Below are 20,612 nucleotides of genomic sequence, written 5' to 3' on the forward strand. Positions count from 1 at the left end.
GATAGTACGGGTGGCACGGCACCCTTCGCATGAGTTATCATTTCAGGCACATTGATTTATGCAGTCGCCGGGAAAGCAACCTGCATGGCTGCTGCTGAGATAAGAATTAATTGGCAAGTGCACTGTGCAAATAAATTGCATAGCCATCCGGGCTCGGGTGTGGGTTTCGGGTTGTGGGTTTGGGTCCGGGTCCGGGATCTCCTCCGGTTCGGGCTCTGCTCTCCCCGGCTCTGCCAGTGCGAGTGCAAACACACATAAAGCTGGTCCCCGGATTGCTGCCGCTTTTAATGCAAATGTGACAAATGTTTTACGGCTGGCTGCGTATGCAATGCATTGACTCTGGGCAAACACCTGTAAATGGATTGAAGCCGCAGCAGGTGGCGCAGGAGCGGAGGCCCTGGCCACGGGGAATAGATCCATTTCATAGCGCATTTCACTCCGGCATACGAAAGCATAGGTCACTGGCTTGTCACCGATTAGCCTTGGCACAAAAAGAGCAGCCACTCGGTTCGGCAAGTCGGTAATTGTTACTCAGAAAATGTTTCCACTTGAGGTGAACTTGGTTATTATTACTTTATAACCCAGAGAACCCAGAAAATTAGTTCTATTCCAGAGGTTAAGCTGTTCTGCTGAAAAATAGTAAGTTCTTACAAAATAATATGATTTAAACAATTATAAATGAATTTGAATTGTAAGAATTGATTACGGAGAAAAGAACAATTAAATTTAATAGCTCACAATGATAACAAAATTATATAATTAAAATTATATAAATATAAATACAAAAATTTTGAATAGTTTACTCATTTAACAAATATCATTATGAATAAATAAAATACAATTTTGATAGAGAAAATAAATAATTAAAATACCTAAAAAAGTAAAACTCAAATGTCATTGATAAAATATTAAAATAAATGTTAAAAAAACAACAATTGGCATTTTTATTTTTTTTCTTGGAGTACCAGCAATTCAGATAGCAATGAAATAGTTTAAAATTAATCATGATCAGGAAAAGAAAATAAAAGTACCTTTAAATAATAAAGAATATTATTATATGAAAAATTAAAATAAAATAAAATGATAGAGCAGTTAATGTATATTATAATAATTTTTTCGTTAAGGTATATACTTTCTATCTCTATCCGATCACCCTGGAGTCCGCTCCTGCCCCCAATCCCCGTATATCAGTGGCAACTGCAGTTGCAACGGACCCTCAGCCGCTCTTTGTTTGCCGCCTGTGTAGGCCTTAACCGTTGCCGGCCTTGGTGCCACATTCGCATCGTGGCAGCACTGGCAATTGCATTTTTGCCCATATTTGGGATTTGCATTGCCACATTAACCCTTGTGCGCCCCGCGTCCCTCTGTCACTGCGTCCCTGTGTGTGGGCTCGGTTAAATTTGCAGCAAGAAGAGAACATAAATTGAAGGGCAGCTGAACAACATTTGCAGACGATCAATATTATTGCGCCTGCGGTGGGGCAATCAACGAAATGGAGAGTCCCCCATGAGGCGAGTGGAGGTGGCGGTAAGTGGGGCAACTTTGGGGCGTCATGGGTCCCCGGAGAGCCGTTTGGGCTGTCTATTAGCCACATCGATGATGCTGGCGGTCTATTGATTTCCCAGCTGATTGGGCTGCCGCCTTAAACTCTTTATTTATTGCACTGGGTACTTGTGGAGCACCTCTCGCAGGGATATTATCAGCTGCTTTTCAGCTGGCAATCGGTTAATTACTTTTCCCCTGGCTGCGTCAGCAGGATGCGAATCCCTGGCATCCCTGGGTAAGCAATAAATTAGAAGTCGCTTTCATTGATTTCTGCTGAGAGCAGCAAGTAAACATTTAATTAAATTGAAGTCTCCCCCACCCACCCCGCAACCGCTAAACACTTTTATATCAGTGGCAATTAAAATTGCGTATACGTGATGTTGTCTGCCAGCGCCCAGGGGCATTGATTAATGGCCCAAAGAAATGGCGGGAAAAGCGTGGAAAAAGGGAATAAAACTGGAAGAGAAATATGCAAATTGAAGATTTATTAAAGCCAGGCCAGCGGAGTGGGTGGGTCATGATCCTAGCCCGGCCGTTAACAGTTGACAGTAATTTCCTGCATCTGGACGCGCTCAAAGCGAAATGCAATTTCCGACTTGCCCCCTTTCTTTTTTTATGCTGCGCCCAGGTGCATGTGTCATTATTCTTATGCCGTGTACCTGGGCGAATGCTTTATGGCGGCCGGGACAAAAGGCTTAAGTCTGTAGACGGGGCTGAGGGGCGGCTAGCAGAGCAGCTGCTAGCATATAAAATAAACCCCCACATGGGGGAATGACAAAGTAAAAGGGCACATCAAAGGGATGCTGACCTCCAGACCGCCGGACCTCTAGACCTCCAGTTTTCCCACTTTTCCACATTCCCAGTTTTCCCACTTTTCCGCCATCCAGCAGACAGACGGCGCAGAAGAAAGAGTAATGGCCAAGGATAATGCGTTGGCTTTGCGGGAGTGTGGGAACTAAAAGGATTTGCCCCATGTGCCACACACTCTGCAGCTCATCGTCATTTAATATGCTCAAATGAGCAATAATTGCAATGAACAGCACGCCAGCAGATGAGGTATTATTTGCAATTCACTAATCCCCCGATGGAATGGAACAATGGAGTGCTCTAAACATATAATACCGCAGAACAATGCAATGCCAGTGCCTGTCGAGCAGCATTAACTCAACCCAAAAATATTCTTTATTGTTGTCCGGATTATTGACAATTGAGTAGGTTTATTCCGGAAGAACACTTGCACTTTATTTCATGCCAGAGCTCACAGCTCATTGTTTAAGTTGATTTAAATACAATTTGTCAACCAAAATATTCTTAAATATTTGCTGAGCTTATAGGAAATGTTTCGTAATTTAAAGACTTTTTATTTTTAAGTGTTTTTAAAGAAAGAAATTTATTATATTATTATTATTATTTTTTGATTATTATTTACAAATAAATAATTATTATATTTTATAAAAATAACAAAATTAATTCGATAAAATTTAAAAGAAATTTAGTTATTTGAAGTATCTACAATACATAAATGTTATTAGCCACCAACTGAATTTCGCAAAAAGAATATATATAACCTTTTTTGACTTTCTTTTCTTCCAAATTGATTTTGTTATCAATCAGTCGCTTCCCCTATCAGTGCCGCCGACAAGTCCATCAGTCGAAAGACACCCACATCGGAAATAAATAGAAACTTTTTACTTTATTTACAGATAGAACTAGTGAGTCAAATGGCGCAGTGCCTACTCTACACCCAATAAGTTAAATAAGATTCGAGTCTGGTGGTCGGGTGGGCTAGTCGACAATTATTGAAATAGCATGTACATGTGGTGTTCCGCTGGAGCGGATCAGTAGAAGGCCTCGCACTGCAGCTGGCGGCGCCATGTGGGCCAGTCCGCACAGCCGGCCACCTCGGACCCGGCCACGAATCCCCTGCCCGCGGCGCAGTTGAGCAGCAGAGGTGTGGCCTTTGACCCGGGGCACAGGTAGAATTGATTGGGATCCTGGGAGGCCCAGGGCGATGGCACGAGGCCCGTGTTCCTGTCACAGCCAGCTGACAACTCGGTGGCCACCTGCTCCTCCGAGGGTCGGCAGGCCGGCCACTGGCCGTAGGGCACGCAGCCCAGAAAGCCGAGACCGCTGAAAAATCCCCGACCCGGCGGACACTCCAGCTGCAGCGGTCGTCCGTCCGTGGAGCACACGTAGAATATGTTGGGGTCCGGGTCTCCCCACATGTCCGTGGCATGTCTGCATGTTGCATTCGTGGTTGTGCCTTCGGTGGAGGCGGATGTTCCACCCATGTTCAGGAGCAGCAGCAGAGCGGCCAGCATCCAGGGGGAAGTTCTGCATTTATTTTTCATAAATAATTTCATCACGAACAGCCAGCGGAGGAGCATTTGTTATTGTGACACACCAACTTCGCTCTCTGGTTTTTACTTATTTTGCAATACTGCTATTTGTGCGCGATTCTCATCATTTGGTCATAAGCTGGGTTCGTTAATAAATTTATGTGTTCCACTGCCACGGCGCTCTTCCTGCTGAAAAACTCGACTGATTGATGTCGTCGCCATGGTCTTTCGTTTTTATACTCATGCTCATTGCATGGCTTTCCATGTTCCCCGGGCCAACCTTATCGCAGCTATTTTTACACCCATTTTTCATCGGGCTGTTCGGGCATTCATTTTTATTTTGGACTAAAGTGACGTAGTCGTTGCTCTTCGTTCCTAGCAGCATTTGCCTGATTAGATAAGATGGACTGTTCTGGTTTAAGTCTTTAAAAATTTCCTACTCTCATCGTTAAGCACGACAATCGATTGTACGAATTTCCCTTGCTAACTTGGCTCTGAATCACTGGAATGGACTACCGAAAAACACAGCCACACATGGGCCTTATCTAAGCGATAGCACAGACATTAATTGCCTTTCAAATGGAGCCAAATTGGAAATTATGGCTGCAGAAATCGGTTGGAAATTTAATTACTAGCGCTGAGATAATGGGGCAGGGAGTGAATGAGGTTCAGGTTCAGGTTCAGACTCAGATTCACTTGCAGGCCCAGCTGCTGTCAAAAAGTTCTAATTGATTTGGCTTAGAGCGCCCGAATGGAGGAGCTCAGCTGCCGCCGGCAAAGAAGTCACTTTGCGGCCAGGACACGGAGGCCAGGCCCATAACCTCTGCGAAAAAGGAAAAACTTCAGCTGCCACTGGTTTTTCCCGCTGAGTCACGTTGTCAATTCAACTTCCTCTCCAGTCGCTCCACTTTTTGCACTCTATTTACGCGAGTCCCAAGTTTAAATAGGCAAACTTCGTGGAGCTCTGACAAAGTTGACAATATAATCGACATAAATTCCAATAGGCTTGCTATCGATGTGGGCTTCCACTTCTGCCGGCAGGGAATTCAATTAAAAGTTTCCCAGACGTGAGCACCAGGTGACACTGAGAGCTGAAGAACATTGGCAGCCCCAAATCAGAGTTACTTCGGTTAGTTCGCTTCCAGGAACTGCTCATCAAGCACTTGAGACGTGATATCTGCTGGAAGTCAGAGCAGCAAATTAAGCCAAGAATTCGTTATTCGCCATTATCTGCATAAGGAAAAAACATCCGATAAGCAAGGTGGGCAAGACCAGAAGCCGAACAGGCCGCCAACTACGTTCATCATCGGAGGTGTCAACAAGCCGGTGGCATTGGCAATGATACGGTGGTGCCGTCAAGGGTCCCGATAAGTTGCCCGATCGGATAGAATGTTATAAAAGCCCGGGCGCCGGTCTTCCAGTCGCTTAGTCTGTCTTAAAATCTTGAACCGAAAAGAAGCTACCAAAGGATACAACATGCTGAAAGGTAAACATCTTAGGAACTAGTGAAGACGATGGTGATATCTGTTATAAAGTGGATAAAGTGAAGTGTGTGACTCAGAAAGGATAAAAAATAAATCCTAAAATTGCCCGGCATTTTCCCAATAAAATATTTGTGAAAAAATCTAGTATTATCCAAACTTCATTCAATAAATAAATTTATAAAGTGTTGACGTTTTTACTGTGAAATACATAAGAAGTACTTTCATTTAATAGTTTTTGAAGTAAACTCTATTCAAATTAAATTGTATGGCAAATACATTTTTTTTTTGTAAGCCCCCAAAAATTTAAATTAAATATTTTAATATTTTTCTTACACACCTGCAGCCCTTGTGATTTTCTTTGGCCTCCTGGCTCTGTGCCACGCCGCCTCCCTGGGGGACAGGGCCAGCAGCAATGCCACCACGGTGTGCCAGTCCGAGGACGAGCTGTGGGGCGGCGAGGACATCCGCAAGTTCTACTTCTGCCTGGACGGAGCTGTGATCGCCGATGAGTGCGACTCCGGTTACTACTTCGTGAACAACGCCACCATCAGCGGCTGCCTGCCCTCCAGCCTGATGAAGCCCTCCTGCGTGAACCTGGACGCCAAGGTGCCCGACTGCACCGGCTCCAGCAAGCTGCAGCCCCAGGCCTGCGATGACGTGGCCAGCTTCTACCTCTGCACCAGCGAGGGAGCCAAGCAGCTGCCCTGTCCCGATGGCAAGGCCTTCGTCGACCAGGACGGCTACCTGGGATGCTTCGAGTGGTCCCAGTGGCGCTCGTTGCGCAACTGCGTCGACGGCTGATGATGGTGTCCGTACGTGCGGCTTTTTAATTACGGTTCTTCATCGCGATTAAAAGTGTCCGAATTGAAATGTTATTAACTTTAAATTGATTGGAAAATAATTGATATATGAGGCGGCGGTCGAGTGGTGCGGCCGAAAGAGATATGATAAGCAACATTAAACTGCTGCGACATTTCCGGGGGCCACAAACAAAAATCGATGTGCCATAAATCTTGACTTTTTTCCGTGCCCTCCCCTCTGGAAAACATTTTCAGAAAGAATTCCAATCGCATGTGTGAGATTGGGATTGTGTTTCCCTGCTGCAACACCGCAAAACAATTGTCGCCGCAAACTTTGGCGCAAGGCAAACAAACAGCAGAGTGGGGGCACAAATTACAGGGGCCAGCGAAAAGGAGCAAGGACCAACTGCAGGACATGCTCCTGGTTTGCCCGACACATGTACGGCGAGGTCCTTGGTCCCCGGTGGCAGGTCCTTCTCGCCGGGCTAAAAATGAGTTTAAAGTTCGATGCTGAACCGCATTAATCTTGTGTGTGAGTGAGTGTGCGGAGTGGTGCAACAGGAAACCAGAAGTTGCCAATGATTGCATCAGATGCCCCAAAGGGCGTGGAGTTACGTGCAGAAAAGGGATCTGCTGGGCGGCCAGGAGATCCGTCCACCAGTAGTTCCTCTTTTTTTGTTTCGGAGGAGGAGCAGTGTTTCCACGGCTCTTTGATCACTCGCAGCGATTGCACATCCGACTAGGTAATAAATGTCTGAGTGGGCAGGCAGCGCGGGCCAAGTGTCAGTGACACGGAACTGCAGTTTGCAGTGGGGAGTACTGAACCTACTACCATTCCCTCCTGCTGCTCAGCCACCCCAAATGAGTTAGTCAGGAAATTGCATTATTTGTCTTTGGCCGTTGCGGGCAAAAACCGTACAATGCCAGGGAGCCAAAGGAGGAGCCTCTGTGTATGCGGACAATGCTGCGCCACATCCCCTTCCCCATCCCCGTCCCCATACCCATCCCCTGGCTCCCACGAGGCACTAACTAGTGTGGCAAGCGGCCCCCTCTGCACTCCCCACTGCTCGTTTTGCTGCCTCGCCAGCCACTTTAAAATGGCGTGGCTATCTCCGGGCTTTCGGCCCACCCGTCACACATGCGAGTTTTCAAACGCTCCGAAGTCACAGCAATCTTTCTGCTCCATTTCCGCCCACTCCTGCAGCTGTTGCTGCCACTGTGCCACCGCGCCACTGGATTCTAGATTCTAGATTCGTGCCCCTTCTGGTGACTCTGCCTCCTTGTTGTTGCATTTTAATTGCATGGATGCCTGGGCCGTTCGGACCATTAATCCTGCACAAGTTTTGTGCAAAAATTGCGAAAAGGGATTTTTAAAGTCACAACTGTCGTATGTTATCAGCACACCCTGGGAGACTGGCTCCGGCAGAAGAATGGATACACTCGGGAAAAATCATGGCACATACATATTAGATAAAATGAAGGGTTTGAAATTGAGACCAAATGCAATTTTGGGTTTCCATCCTAAAAAATAGGGGGACTACAGAAACATCAAACAGGAAAATTGATTAAAAACCGTATTCTCGCATAGAATAATAATTTTAATGCAGATTTTTAGAGAATTTCAACACATGGTTTTAGAGATACCCTACCTCAAAATCGAAAAACAATGGCCCAAGTTACGGCATTCAAAAGTTCAGTTTTGGGTTCTCTTCTGAAAGCCATTGGATGTACATATAAATCGAACATGAAAATGGGGGTAAAATTTTTACTCTCATTAATCATAAATATATTAATGTAGAATAATAGAGAATTCGACCACAAATTAATAGAGACATCAACCTTTGAAATCGGTATACAGTTACCAAAGTTATGGATTGTGGGAGTGCAGTTTTGGGGTCCCAACTGAAACCCTTTGGAATTACGAAAAAATCGAACTTGAAAATGGGTTAAAATTTTGACATTGGTTAAAAAGAAAGATTTTGATGTAGAATGATAGAGAATTGTTCCACAAATCTATAAAGATATCAACCTTCTAAATCGGGATCCAATTACCCAAGTTATGGCTTTTGGAAGTGCAGTTTTGGGGTCCCAACTGAAAACCTTTTGGAATTATGAAAAAAACGAACATGAAAATGGGTTAAAATTTTGATCCTCGTTAAAATAAAATATATTAATGTAGAATAATAGAGAATTCTGCCACAAATTCATAGAGATATCAGCCTTTGAAATCGGGATCCAATTACCCAAGTTATGGATTTCGAAAGGGCAGTTTTGAGGTTCCAACTGAATTATGAAAAAATCTAACATAAAAATGGGTTGAAATTTGGACCCTCGTTAAAAAGAAAGATTTTGACGTAGAATGATAGAGAATTGTTCCACAAATCTATAAAGATATCAACCTTCTAAATCGGGATCCAATTACCCAAGTTATGGATTTTAGAAGTGCAGTTTTGGGGCGCCAACTGAAACCTTCTAATTGTGTTCTAAGAAATTTCTTAATTTTTTGTAATGTGAATAATTATTTATATATATTTTTTAAATCGTAATGACATACAATTTTTCTGCGTGCCAGAAGGGTGCTGAGAAATAGAAGGCATTCCGGTGCTTTCGAGCTGAGGAACTTGGGCCTGCAGTTAAGTCTGCAGTCCAGTGCCGCAGCGGTGCTTGGATTTAATTGAGTTTACAATTGTTTTGCGGCTGTTGTGCTGCGCTCTTCAAGCTTAGCCACTGGCCTCAAGTGCCGGCAGCCTGTGAACTCTGACCCCGGGCTGACGTTTTGTTACTTTAATTAAGTTTGGCCCGCCGGTCGGCATAAATAAAGTGGACAACAGGGCGCATACGCAATGCGCTAGTTGGTGTTAGTTTGACTTCTGCCTATTTTCATTCCCTTTCAGTAAGCATTGAGCGAGGAATTTTCCATCGAATGGCCATAATTGGCATTTTTAGAATTGCAGGCCTGCGTGGTGACAGTCGGTGGGGGTTGCCAGCCCCCAATTTGCACCCCTTCTGCGGCTTCCGTTGAATGATTTTTCAGTGCGCGCATTTTCGCGCTTGAATTGTTGGCACTGCGTGGAGAGGGGGGCGAAAACCCCCGTTTTCGGGCTGGAAAAGTTGGCTTAAACTTTTCCACTTGAATGGCAGCGGAAGGTTTTATGCGCCTCGCTTCCATTTTCCTGGGTCCTGGGTCCTGGGTCCTGGTGACTTGTGCCACATTGTGTTGCCGCTGCTGCAGCGGCGCATGAAAGTATGCAGCATAAAATTTGCGCTAGGCAACAAATAAATATTTGACCCCAACTCCGGGTTCCCCCTCTTTTTTCGCTGCCCTCTTTTCAGGGTGCAAAGCATTCCCTTTTTCGCCGCCGTTGAATTTATATTTGCACTTAACAACCGAGGCAACAAAGAGGAGCAGCGACAACGACAACGACAACAATGCAACCGCAACTCCAAGTTGCAACCAGCAACCCCCAGCCCCACAAAACCACCACTTTGGAGGGGCGAAAAGTTTGTGTGGCTTATTTTTCGGTTACAAATCAAATCCAAAATCGCATTAAAATTGCATGCAGCGGAAAAATTGTGCAGCCAACAACACTCGCGGGGCAAAGGATGTGAAAGGGGCCCAAATAACCGCGTAACCAGAAGCCGCGCCACAACAAGGACCTGCCAAAGGACCTGCCAGGATGGTACTGGTAGTGGAAACGGGTGCCGCCCAAGTGGTTCTTGTTGTGCAAGACGATTGTTGCCGTTGCCATTCCAATTGAATTTTTGCGAGACGAAATCACTTCAACGCCTTCGATTTCAATTTCCGCCACATTTCAAATTTGTATTCAGTTATTGCATTTTCCCCGATTCGCCCCCGATTCGCCCCCGATTCGTAATCGTTGTTTTCTGAGGGGCTGGGGCCTCGCTTTTTCGAAGGCAAGTTCGAATTTGTTCACTGCCAGAGTTGTTTTTGAGATATTGATCTGAAAATTGCTTTAGCGCAGATCGTAATTGCATTTTAGGTGAGTGAACAGAAATCAAATTTCGTTTCGGGGACACGGCCTACTTTCATAGCTCTTGTTCTCTACATTATTTTTATATTTCTGTCATTAAGTCTTGAAAAGTTCTTCAAGGCTAAATTCATCTTTGCTCTCACTTCTTGCTTTGCCAACTTCTGGTCTTCAATTTCTAATTACTCGGTTTTTTCTGCTTTCTTTTTCTACTTTCTTCTGCTTTTGCATTCTAGATGCCAGATTGCTTTTCACTGCCTAGCTTTGATACCGCATTCCATTTTCCGCATCTGCCTGGGTGTGATTCGATTGCTTTGCGATTGGACACGCACATGGAGAGGCTTTCTCCTCTTCCCTTCCTTGGGTGGCTTTCTCCGGTGCGTCTGCCGCATCTGGTTACGCCAGCCAGTGCCCTCTGATGGGACAACCGCCTACAGCAAGGCATAGCATGGCCAGCCGCAAGTTAACCCGCTAATGAATACTGCTTGCTTGACATAGGAGGTTGGCAACCCTATAATTACCTTATATTTTATGGCCTCTGTATTAGATCTTTTAATTTTCTCATTTTAATTTGTATTTAAAAATAGGTATTGATTTCTTAACCGCTTAACAAACAAATGGTTTGATTCTGTACACCTTTTTAAATATTTCTTTTAAAAGATGCTTGAAAACTTATGAGCTTGGCAACCCTATAATTGTCTTACCTAAAATACACTTGCTAACAAATATTTTTGTAAGATCCAAGCATATCTTCTTGACTTCATTTGCATTATCACTAGTTTATTTGTGAAAGTATATACTTTATAAAATTTTTACTTGTACGTAGGCTGCTTAGAGGAGAGAATAATGGGTTAAACAACGGGAGTGCCCACAGCCTGATCCAGGACTTGAGGCCTGCCTCTCCCATTACGGCGGCTTTTCGTGCATTTGTTGCCCCTGCTGATGTTGCTGTTGGTGATGTGGCTGCTGCTCCTGGCCGTAGTCCTGGTCCTATCCGCACCCTACTCCCACTCCCAGGCCCGCTCCTGGTCCTATTCCTGTTGTTTGCTGTCACTCGAGGACGACGTCGTCTGGCTGAATGGATGGGCGGCGGCCCGTCGTTGTAATGGTGAGGCATCAATATCTCATTTGTATAACATATCGCAGTCAATATGAGACACGTGTATAAGTATCTAGTTTGCTCTGCGGTGGTTTTGGCCAGGCCAACTAGGGTGTGCCGTCCGGGGTCCGTTGCATGTCATTGTAATGGTATCATGCTGTAACAGATTTCTGTTTACCTTGATTTACATATGCAGGGGGGCTGGGGTGGGTGCTTAGGCGGCAGGTTGGGGCTGGGCTGGGGATGGTTTCTGTGCCACACAAGCCGCAGCAGAGCAAACAGGCGACACTGCTGCTCACTCCAGCGCCGTGGCACGTAAATAGAAAAGAAAACACTTAAGCATGCACTTAGTCTTTGCGCCTTTCACTCCGTGTCGATGGCGATGTCGATGGCTGTGTCGCCTTGGATCAGGACGTATGTATGTACATTTAAATGGGGTTTGGGTGTGAATAAGCACATGTGCGGCGGCCAGGATGCGGGGCGTGTGTGTTGGCTGTGTTGTGTGCTACCAACTGCGATTTATGCAAATTTGTTTGGCTGCTGCTGCCGAGCCAAGCCCGCCTGTCGACTTTTTGTTAACAGTTTCTGCTCCTCCTCCTTCTTGGCTGTCCTCTGCCAGCGGTCCTTTGTGCTTTTGCTGTGCTTTTCCCCTGCTGCGCTGCGCTGTCTTCCCCTTCCTGCCCACTAAGCAAATAAAGTTATTTGCATGCGCAAGTAAATCGATTTGTGTATATCAAATTGTGGGGCTTCAAACAAAAAAACAGGAAGAAAAGAACTCAAAGCTGAAAGCCAAACAAAAGCGAACAAAAACAAAGATTACCGCTTTGCCACAGCTGCGTTACACAAAAAAAAAGGGGTCAAATCTGGTATTGATGGACGACCAATACCGCACTCACACTTTACCTCTAAGCTCAAATACAATTAATTAAATTCTGTTGGACGCTTTAACACCGCTTGATTCCCGAATTTAATTGGGGCACAAAACAAATTTCGGCAATTACATTTCGGTGCGCTACGGAAATAATGCCCGAAACTGCCGCAAAGCGGGCTACACAGTTTGTTTGTCCATTTGAGAGCTTTCCGCTGCAGCTAATTAAAAATTATTAAAACTAGCGAGCGAAGTTAAGTCCGTGGAGCTCGGCGAGCAGCCATGGCCATGGGAAATTGCCGTCATGTCAATTTACCAAATTGCGCAAACAAACAGAGGGCAACATGGGGGTTTCGGAGGGTTTTTGGGGGCTTCGTGGGGTTCTCTGGACATGGCCACTCCACACGCACATTTCGTAATTGTTGCACGTATGGCGCCCCCGAAAACAAGGCCAAATCCCCGCCAGCCAGCACCAACATGCGAGGAGGAGGTGGCTCCCCAAAGCGGCTTACGTCGGGGAGCGATCCACGCATAAATTAACCAGCACTCAGCCGGGAAAAATCGGAAAGCGCCTTTTAATTATATTTTCGACAATTTGTTTCAATACATGCGCCGCGCCCTGTTTTATTTGCGCGGCTTTGTGGGCGGATCCTGCGGCTCGGTCCACTGCCAGTCCTTCCACTTCACGCACCGCCGCTCCCGGTCGTAGAACAGCTCGTTGGCGGGGCAGCGGCGCAGCTGGGCGGGCTGATCTGCCTGCTGTCCGCCGCCACACTGCCAGTAGGCGGTGGGGTCGAAGAAGTGCCGGTAGCTCTGGCCCAGCTCCTGCGGACTCCGGCAGCCGGGCTCTCCGTTGTAGTCCTTACCAGACATGGCTGAGGGAAAATAGAGAGAAGAGTTGGTTTCAGATTTTAGTGCTCCAAAACAATAAAAAAAATATAATTAAGATATAAAAAAAACATTTTTTAAGTCTTAAACATTTAGAAAAGTGACAAAAACTAAAATTATATATATATATATATATATAAAATCGAAAGATATTTTTTAGACCTAACTTATCTCAATCTTAATTCTCAAAACATTAAACTTTTAGGGACTTCAGATAAAATATTAATCAATTTTCCTTATTTTTAATTAAAATATATATTTCCATATTTTAACAAAGCTCAGATAGACAACACATCTCTAAAAATTACATTTTGATCGAAAGTGCATAGAATATTTATCTAAATATTATAATTGACTTGCAGTAAATCTATTCTTCAAAGAAAAATTCCATAAGATATCTTACACTATAATATCTTACATAGTAATAATCAGCCGACATTACAGCAACAAATATTTATCTGTTTATCTTAGCTAGTTACTAACGCAAATATTCGTCATAATGATTTGCATTCCAGACAAGCAAAAAAAAATAATTATTTGCTAAAAACTAAACCCATTGCAATAATCCCTAGCTACAAGCTGTGGAACTAGTAAAATGTATAAAAGGAAAATATTTATTTCAAAAAGTTTGAAATACTTTTCCCTGGCAACAGAAAATGTAAAATAAAATGTAGTGCAATATTTTATTCATTCAGTAACGATTTCAAATATTCCATATCCCAATTCAGGCAGCGATTTCGGGTTGGCTGGGTGGCTGGACAGTGGGTGACCAGCTCCAGAGAGGCCAGGCCACACAGGCCTTGGCGGAGTCCAGATAGGCAGTGGCCACCGGACACTGGGCCAGGGTGGCGGCAACACCCTGGGTGGAGCAGATCCAGTAGGAGCTCTTCAGGTAGAAGTGGGGATAGTAGATCACCTCCACTTCCTCCGCCGTCAGGCAGCCGGGTTGGCCAGTGGGCTTGGCCACAGCGGCTCCCTGGGAGAAGGACGAGCAGCCGAGGATCAGGAAAACGGCGAGCAGGGAGAGGAACTTCATCTTGAGCCGGGAGACGCCTTCGTTGGACTGACCTATGCTAAAGCGGAGAGCGCATTTATACCCCAAATCTTATCGAGCGGAACTGAGCTGCGATGCTGTGGTCGCGATAAGCTCATCTGGCATTTTATGGCGCTGTTTGTTTGCCCAATTGTTGTTTCTTCCGCTCGGGCGGGCGGGCTGTCCAGGTGGGCTTACAGCCAGCTCCTCCTGCGCCTCCGTCCGGGCGAGCTGCTTGCATATTCATGACATCAGCGGCAGCTGTAAATTATTTCCAGAGATAGCCGGCCAGGCCGCAAACAAGCGGAGGAGCCACCTTGTTGGCCAGGCCGAAAACGCTGGCTACGCTGGCTAATTAATTCAAAACACTGCCTCAAAGGCATTTTTGGGGCTGGGCCAACAAATTTCACCTGACTGCGAGGGCAGGGTGGCGCCTTAAGCCACATTAGGTCCTGGCGCACTTGAGTAATTGCACTGCACGGCGAAGTGCAGCTCGGAGTCGGGGAGTCGGGCGCTCCCCGGGAAAAGGCCTCCTTCTTGGCCTTCCTGCCCTTTGTTGCTCAGTTTTGCGGATTGGGCTTTTGTTAGTTTGGGGCCATAAATTAAATCGGGTTATTAATGTCTGCCATTAAATGAAGCCACCAGGAGGAGAGCCTCCTGGCTGCACGGCAAAGTCGCACTTCCTGCCACCGATGTCCTTGCCCCAGTCTGCCCTCCGAGTGATTTATGCTAATTCGTGTGGCATTTGTAGCATTTCCCGAGTATTTTGAGATTTTCCAACGACAAGGCCATTTATTTTGCAGGTACTAGACCTGCTCGGCCCTGATTTAAATTTTAAACGCACTCTTCTCCACTTTGAAAGCACACTTGCCGCGCGGATTAAACGGAATGGAAAACAAAGAGGCGGCTTCAATGCAATTAAATATATTGCGTATACGTCACGTATGCTAAAATTTCATTTCACAATTTTTACCTCGGCACCCTTTGGGGGATCTCTGTGCTTGGCTGGCGGAAAATTCTTTTACATGCAAATATTTTCCTGGTTCTCACACGCACGTCGCTCGCGCAAAAAGCGAGAAATAAAAATTCAATTGAATCGTATTTTTTGCCGCTTATTGATGTGCTCGCCGGCCTGACAAAGCGTTTGACTGACAACTGTGAAATGAAATAAAATGCTTGCTGCAAATGCACGGGCGAGCGCATCAAAAATAGTGCAACTTATTGATAGAGAGCCCGAGAAGCGGTGGCTATAGGTTGACTGGCTGCACAGGACCGGGCAGACCTGGTAAAATGGGGTTCTCACCCATTGATTTATGACAAATACCCGCCAAGGGGGGCGTGACCCGTCATTCAGGGGCGCTTAACTGCCGTCAGAAGCCGCACGTTAACAATTGCAGCTGTAATTGCAACTGGCCATCGGCGGATCATCACACGGCGCTGTCAAAGAATTACCCAGAAACAGAGAGGAAAATAATCGAGCCCTTTGCTCTTGAATTAAGAGCATTCGTTCTTGATAACCTTGAACATTTTCAAGTTCTTGTTCTTGAAGTAAGAACATTCGCTCCCAAAATACAGGTAACTATTCAAGCAGATTGTTCTTGATCTGAGAACATTCGTTCTTAAAAACCACCAAAGCACATTTTGAGTTTGTGTTCTTGATTTAAGAACAAAATAGTGATAACAAAATAACCTTTATTTAACCCTTTTTTTAAATTTTCAATTCAACTGGATAAAAAAAATTAAAAACAATTTTAAGTTAAAAATTGTCTTTTTATCTTTAACTCAGTAGAGAACGTCAGAATTCTCGCTGTGTACCCACTATATCTGTCTTCCCAGCCATCCGGGGGGCACTGAGCAAAAAGAGTGCACATCATAAATATGATTCACACCGGATTCGCACTGAGATATGGGTGTTTTATCTCTCTCCTCGCGGATCTTGCTCTTGACATTGCCCCAGATAAGGTGCGAGAGGGGAACTGGCAATGGGGAACATGGATGTATACTGCTTCAAATAAATATTTGGCACCGAGTTGAAACAAGCCACCTAATTGACACACTCACAGCGCTTCCTCTATTAGTTTTCAATGCACTATGAAAATCTTTAGTAGGAACATGTTTATCTTTAGAATTTATAATCTAGCAATTGCTTTTTCAGAGACATTATTATCATAAAATAATATAATATAAATTATAGTATAGTATATAAGTATATAAGGTATTACTGCAAATATTTTTGTGTACCATTAAATGTATAAACCTTTCCCTAAACTTTCAATTTAAACTTACAAATTTATCAGTTATACATTTAAATTTGAGTTGCACTTCTGTTATTTAAATCATGGACACGTTTTCTATTCATATTGGCTTATACACATATTTTTTTTGGCAAAACAAATAACCTAATTCGCATAATTTTGGTTAAAGTGCGTGACAAAAGCCTAAATGTTTACAAATTTTCCATTTAAAGCCTTCACGGCTTACTGCATTTTTGGACACAGATATTAGTGTACAAAAGTTGAAAATAGAAAACTAATAAATTAGCATGCATTTAATATTCGAAGCACAGCTATTAGTTTTGCTTTATTGGAAATGCAAATGCTTATTAGCCCACTTACGTGTGAATTTACTTTATTCTGTTGTTTAGATTGCTTGTTTAGCCAACACAAATATATTTTATTGACAAAAAATCAGTAACAAAAAAGAATAATTTATGCATTTTGTAAAATATTCATGCATTTAAGAAATTAGCCATAATTTGGTTACCATTAAGAAAACAATATTTATGGAATTTATCAAAATGCAAATGCAGGCTATAAAATCAAATTAGGAAAATAAATTTATTTTTCGTATATCCATTGTAGAAGTGTGTTTCCCGTAGAGAAATGCATTCAAAAAGGCCAACTTAGCAGGGCTCCCAGCCTGGAGGACGACTCGGCGGCTCTGGACACGGCTGCCACACCCAGGAGATCCAGGGCACGCAGGCGTTGAGATCCTGGTCGAACGCCGTGTTGGCCTGGCACCTCTTGAGCTGGGCCTGCTGGCCAATGGCCGAGCAGAGCCAGTACTTGGTGGGGTCCAGGCAGTGGCGCTGGGCGATTCCCAGCTCCGCCTGGTGGAGGCATCCCGGCTTGGCGGAATCGTTGCACTGCGTCAGGATGCCGGACGGAAGCAGGAGCAGCACGAGGCAGCAGGCGAGAGGCCAGAGCAAAGCTGATCGGATGTAATCAGCATTAGTCCGGCGAAAGTGGCAGTGGACGGAATGGACTCACCTTGCAGTCGCATGGTTTGCGGAGTTTGTGGGTGGCTCACCAGCTGGGAGTGCTGCTTTTTATACCCCATACACTCGATCTCCTCAAGTGGCCCCTCTTATCAATCGCTTGTGATTGATTCGAGTTCGACGCGCCCTTCGAGGTCGATACATATTTACCCATTTCGCTTGGCGGAAATTCCCTGGGCAAGGGTGACAATGCCAAGACAAAAGACATGTGTCCGAAACGAGATTTAGCAGGGAACTCCAATGCAATTGGCAGGGCAAAGTAACAAGAAAATGGGCCAAGTAAAAGGCGGAAAGGCAACAAAGCAGCAGCTTCATTCTTCTTCTTCACTGGCCAATTTCGCAGGACATGCCAAATGCATTTCCGGCTAACACCACACACACACACACACAGCTATGCTTTTATTCGCCGGAATAACGCAAGTCACTGCCAATGGTTTCTGTCCAACATTGTTTATTTCGTCGGTTGCCCATTCACAGGGGGCAAGAAAATAAATAATGGAAAAGTTACAGGGGGCGCACTTATACAATGAAAAGTTTTAAAATAAAGAAAGGCTCTTCAATAAGTGCAGCAACAACATAAATAACTTCTGCGGAAAGAAAACAACTTAAATATCCCGCCACACCATACAGTGCTGCCCATCAACCGCAAATGGCAGGCAGCACTGGCACCGCTCGTTTGCACATTCTGGCAACGCCACGTCACATTTACTTTAAACAGTCCGACTAGATAAATTCAAAACTTTGGCGGGATAATGGCAAAATGCTTGTTGATTTAGTATTTTATAAATAAAATAACATTTTTGGTTTTTTTTTATAAAGGAAGACTTTACTATACATCCTGCACCTGGTCATACTGCCAAATTTCAGTGTTGGAAAGGAACTATTCTTGTACATTAATAAAGTCAACCTTAGCCTAGTAAGGTCAAATATTTAGTTGAATATGGGTTGCATAAATTAAAATTATAGGTTTATTAAGTATATAATTTAAAAAACTAAAAGCCATCAATAAAAAATCGCTGCAACACGCTTCAGCGGAAAATAAAAGCACACACGCAAATTTTTGTAAGAGGCATTTCGCATTTTTTTGTTTTGGAGAAGTTAATGAGAACTCCCGTGGCGTTGTTGTGTGGAAAGCTTTTGCCCTCCGATTAGACTATGACTTTCAGTTGAAGAAGAAAGTTCGCCCTAGCCAATCGATGACTCCGCTGGGAAGTCTGCCTCGAAGTCCATTTCATTTGCATGACCAACGCCATAATACGCAAGTCGCAATCGTAAATTAATCTTCGATACCGAAATCTGCTCAAGAAACTTTGAAAAGTAGAGGTGGCATGTCCAGGTCATCAGAGGGAGGTTTTCGAGATGAGTGTGACAGCGGGGAAGATCCGAACACTATTCTCGAGCTGTATAGTAACAGAAGGCCCAAACACCTAAAATCATAAGATCAACAAGCGGTGGAAGTAATTTTCCCCCTGAGCCGGTGTTCATTGTAGTTAGAGGACGTCTGGGTTCTCAGTGACCACAAAATTTTGCATGTTAGATTGTAGACATCCTCTTCAAAAAAGAGAACAGCAGAGGGCTTACTTTATATAAGGAAAACCTTCGCTCTTGAACCCTTACATGGTGCAAACGGACAATCTCGTCGGACTGTTTCCAAATAAAATACAGGGAAAGTATATAAGAAATTAATATTTTCAACGATGGCTAAATTGTCATGGTTCTCAGTGACCACAAAATTTTGCATGTCTGATTGTAGACATCCTCTTCAAAAAAGAGAACAGCAGAGGGCTTACTTTATATAAGGAAAACCTTCGCTTTTGAAACCTTACAAGGACGGACAATCTCGTCGGACTGTTTCCAAATAAAATACAGGGAAAAAATATAAGAAAATAATATTCAACGATGGCTAAATTGTCATGGTTCTTAGTGACCACAAAATTATGCATGTCAGATTGTAGACATCCTCTTCAAAAAAGAGAACAGCAGAGGGCTTACTTTATATAAGGAAAACCTTCGCTCTTGAACCCTTACATGGTGCAAACGGACAATCTCGTCAGACTGTTTCCAAATAAAATACAGGGAAGAAATATAAGAAAATAATATTCAACGATGTCTAAATTGTCATGGTTCTCAGTCTCCACAAAATTTTGCATGTCAGATTGTAGACATCCTCTTCAAAAAAGAAAACAGCAGAGGGCTTACTTTATATAAGGAAAACCTTCGCTCTTGAACCCTTACAAGGACGGACAATCTCGTCGGACTGTTTCCAAATAAAATACAGGGAAAAAATATAAGAAAATAATATTCAACGATGGCTAAATTGTCATGGTTCTTAGTGACCACAAAATTATGCATGTCAGATTGTAGACATCCTCTTCAAAAAAGAGAACAGCAGAGGGCTTACTTTATATAAGGAAAACATTCGCTCTTGAACCCTTACATGGTGCAAACGGACAATCTCGTCGGACTGTTTCCAAATAAAATACAGGGAAAGTATATAAGAAATTAATATTTTCAACGATGGCTAAATTGTCATGGTTCTCAGTGACCACAAAATTTTGCATGTCTGATTGTAGACATCCTCTTCAAAAAAGAGAACAGCAGAGGGCTTACTTTATATAAGGAAAACCTTCGCTTTTGAAACCTTACAAGGACGGACAATCTCGTCGGACTGTTTCCAAATAAAATACAGGGAAAAAATATAAGAAAATAATATTCAACGATGGCTAAATTGTCATGGTTCTTAGTGACCACAGAATTATGCATGTCAGATTGTAGACATCCTCTTCAAAAAAGAGAACAGCAGAGGGCTTACTTTATATAAGGAAAACATTCGCTTTTGAAACCTTACAAGGTGCAGACGGACAATCTCGTCGGACTGTTTCCAAATAAAATACAGGGAAAGTATATAAGAAATTAATATTTTCAACGATGGCTAAATTGTCATGGTTCTCAGTGACCACAAAATTTTGCATGTCTGATTGTAGACATCCTCTTTAAAAAAGAGAACAGCAGAGGGCTTACTTTATATAAAGAAAACATTCGCTCTTGAACCCTTACATGGTGCAAACGGACAATCTCGTCGGACTGTTTCCAAATAAAATACAGGGAAAAAGTATAAGAAATTAATATTTTCAACGATGGCTAAATTGTCATGGTTCTCAGTGACCACAAAATGTTCCATGTCAGATTGTAGACATCCTCTTTAAAAAAGAGAACAGCAGAGGGCTTACTTTATATAAGGAAAACCTTCGCTCTTGAACCCTTACATGGTGCAAACGGACAATCTCGTC

The 20,612-nt window shown here is 43.8% G+C and overlaps 5 protein-coding genes across 7 annotated transcripts; 1 reads left to right on the forward strand and 4 right to left on the reverse strand.

Moving 5' to 3' along the window:
- Positions 1–3,059: 3,059 nt before the first annotated feature.
- On the reverse strand, positions 3,060–4,100 carry LOC108025154 (uncharacterized). The gene has a single exon (XM_017095431.2). It carries the CDS (start codon positions 3,930–3,932, stop codon positions 3,384–3,386), a length of 549 nt encoding a protein of 182 aa, XP_016950920.1. The 5' UTR covers positions 3,933–4,100; the 3' UTR covers positions 3,060–3,383.
- A 1,202-nt stretch (positions 4,101–5,302) lies between these two features.
- LOC108025139 (uncharacterized) lies at positions 5,303–6,254 on the forward strand. 2 transcript variants are annotated; one of them, XM_017095412.3, is made up of 2 exons: positions 5,303–5,370; positions 5,712–6,254. In XM_017095412.3, exons 1-2 carry the CDS (start codon positions 5,361–5,363, stop codon positions 6,167–6,169), a joined length of 468 nt encoding a protein of 155 aa, XP_016950901.1. In that variant the 5' UTR covers positions 5,303–5,360; the 3' UTR covers positions 6,170–6,254. The 2 variants fall into 2 exon arrangements, with proteins under 2 accessions (XP_016950901.1, XP_050744642.1); XM_050888685.1 differs by lacking the exon at positions 5,303–5,370 and adding an exon at positions 5,539–5,655.
- Positions 6,255–12,680: 6,426 nt separating this feature from the next.
- On the reverse strand, positions 12,681–15,449 carry LOC108025102 (uncharacterized). 2 transcript variants are annotated; one of them, XM_017095365.2, is made up of 2 exons: positions 15,349–15,449; positions 12,681–12,999 (listed from the first exon to the last, which is right to left on the reverse strand). In XM_017095365.2, the coding sequence occupies exons 1-2, from the start codon at positions 15,350–15,352 to the stop codon at positions 12,749–12,751; spliced, it is 255 nt and encodes an 84-aa protein (XP_016950854.1). In that variant the 5' UTR covers positions 15,353–15,449; the 3' UTR covers positions 12,681–12,748. The 2 variants fall into 2 exon arrangements, with proteins under 2 accessions (XP_016950854.1, XP_016950855.1); XM_017095366.3 differs by lacking the exon at positions 15,349–15,449 and adding an exon at positions 15,019–15,214.
- LOC108025101 (uncharacterized) lies at positions 13,677–14,092 on the reverse strand. The gene has a single exon (XM_017095364.2). It carries the CDS (start codon positions 14,046–14,048, stop codon positions 13,737–13,739), a length of 312 nt encoding a protein of 103 aa, XP_016950853.1. The 5' UTR covers positions 14,049–14,092; the 3' UTR covers positions 13,677–13,736.
- Positions 15,450–16,858: 1,409 nt separating the features above from the next.
- LOC108025027 (uncharacterized) lies at positions 16,859–17,339 on the reverse strand. Its single transcript, XM_017095283.2, has 2 exons — positions 17,315–17,339; positions 16,859–17,255 (listed from the first exon to the last, which is right to left on the reverse strand). The coding sequence occupies exons 1-2, from the start codon at positions 17,325–17,327 to the stop codon at positions 16,948–16,950; spliced, it is 321 nt and encodes a 106-aa protein (XP_016950772.2). The 5' UTR covers positions 17,328–17,339; the 3' UTR covers positions 16,859–16,947.
- Between the last annotated feature and the right edge of the window lie 3,273 nt (positions 17,340–20,612).

This window comes from Drosophila biarmipes, chromosome 3R (genome assembly GCF_025231255.1).
Source record: "Drosophila biarmipes strain raj3 chromosome 3R, RU_DBia_V1.1, whole genome shotgun sequence".
Classification (NCBI taxonomy): Eukaryota; Metazoa; Arthropoda; class Insecta; order Diptera; family Drosophilidae; genus Drosophila; species Drosophila biarmipes.

Excerpts from the sequence above, each read along its gene's own strand:
- LOC108025154 (XM_017095431.2), bottom strand. The coding sequence starts at position 3,932 with ATGCTCCTCCGCTGGCTGTTCGTGATGAAATTATTTATGAAAAATAAA.
- LOC108025139 (XM_050888685.1), top strand. The coding sequence starts at position 5,634 with ATGGCAAATACATTTTTTTTTT. Across the intron at positions 5,656-5,711 it reads GGCAAATACATTTTTTTTTT|CCCTTGTGATTTTCTTTGGC; the intron begins GTAAGCCCCCAA and ends ACACACCTGCAG.
- LOC108025101 (XM_017095364.2), bottom strand. The coding sequence starts at position 14,048 with ATGAAGTTCCTCTCCCTGCTCGCCGTTTTCCTGATCCTCGGCTGCTCG.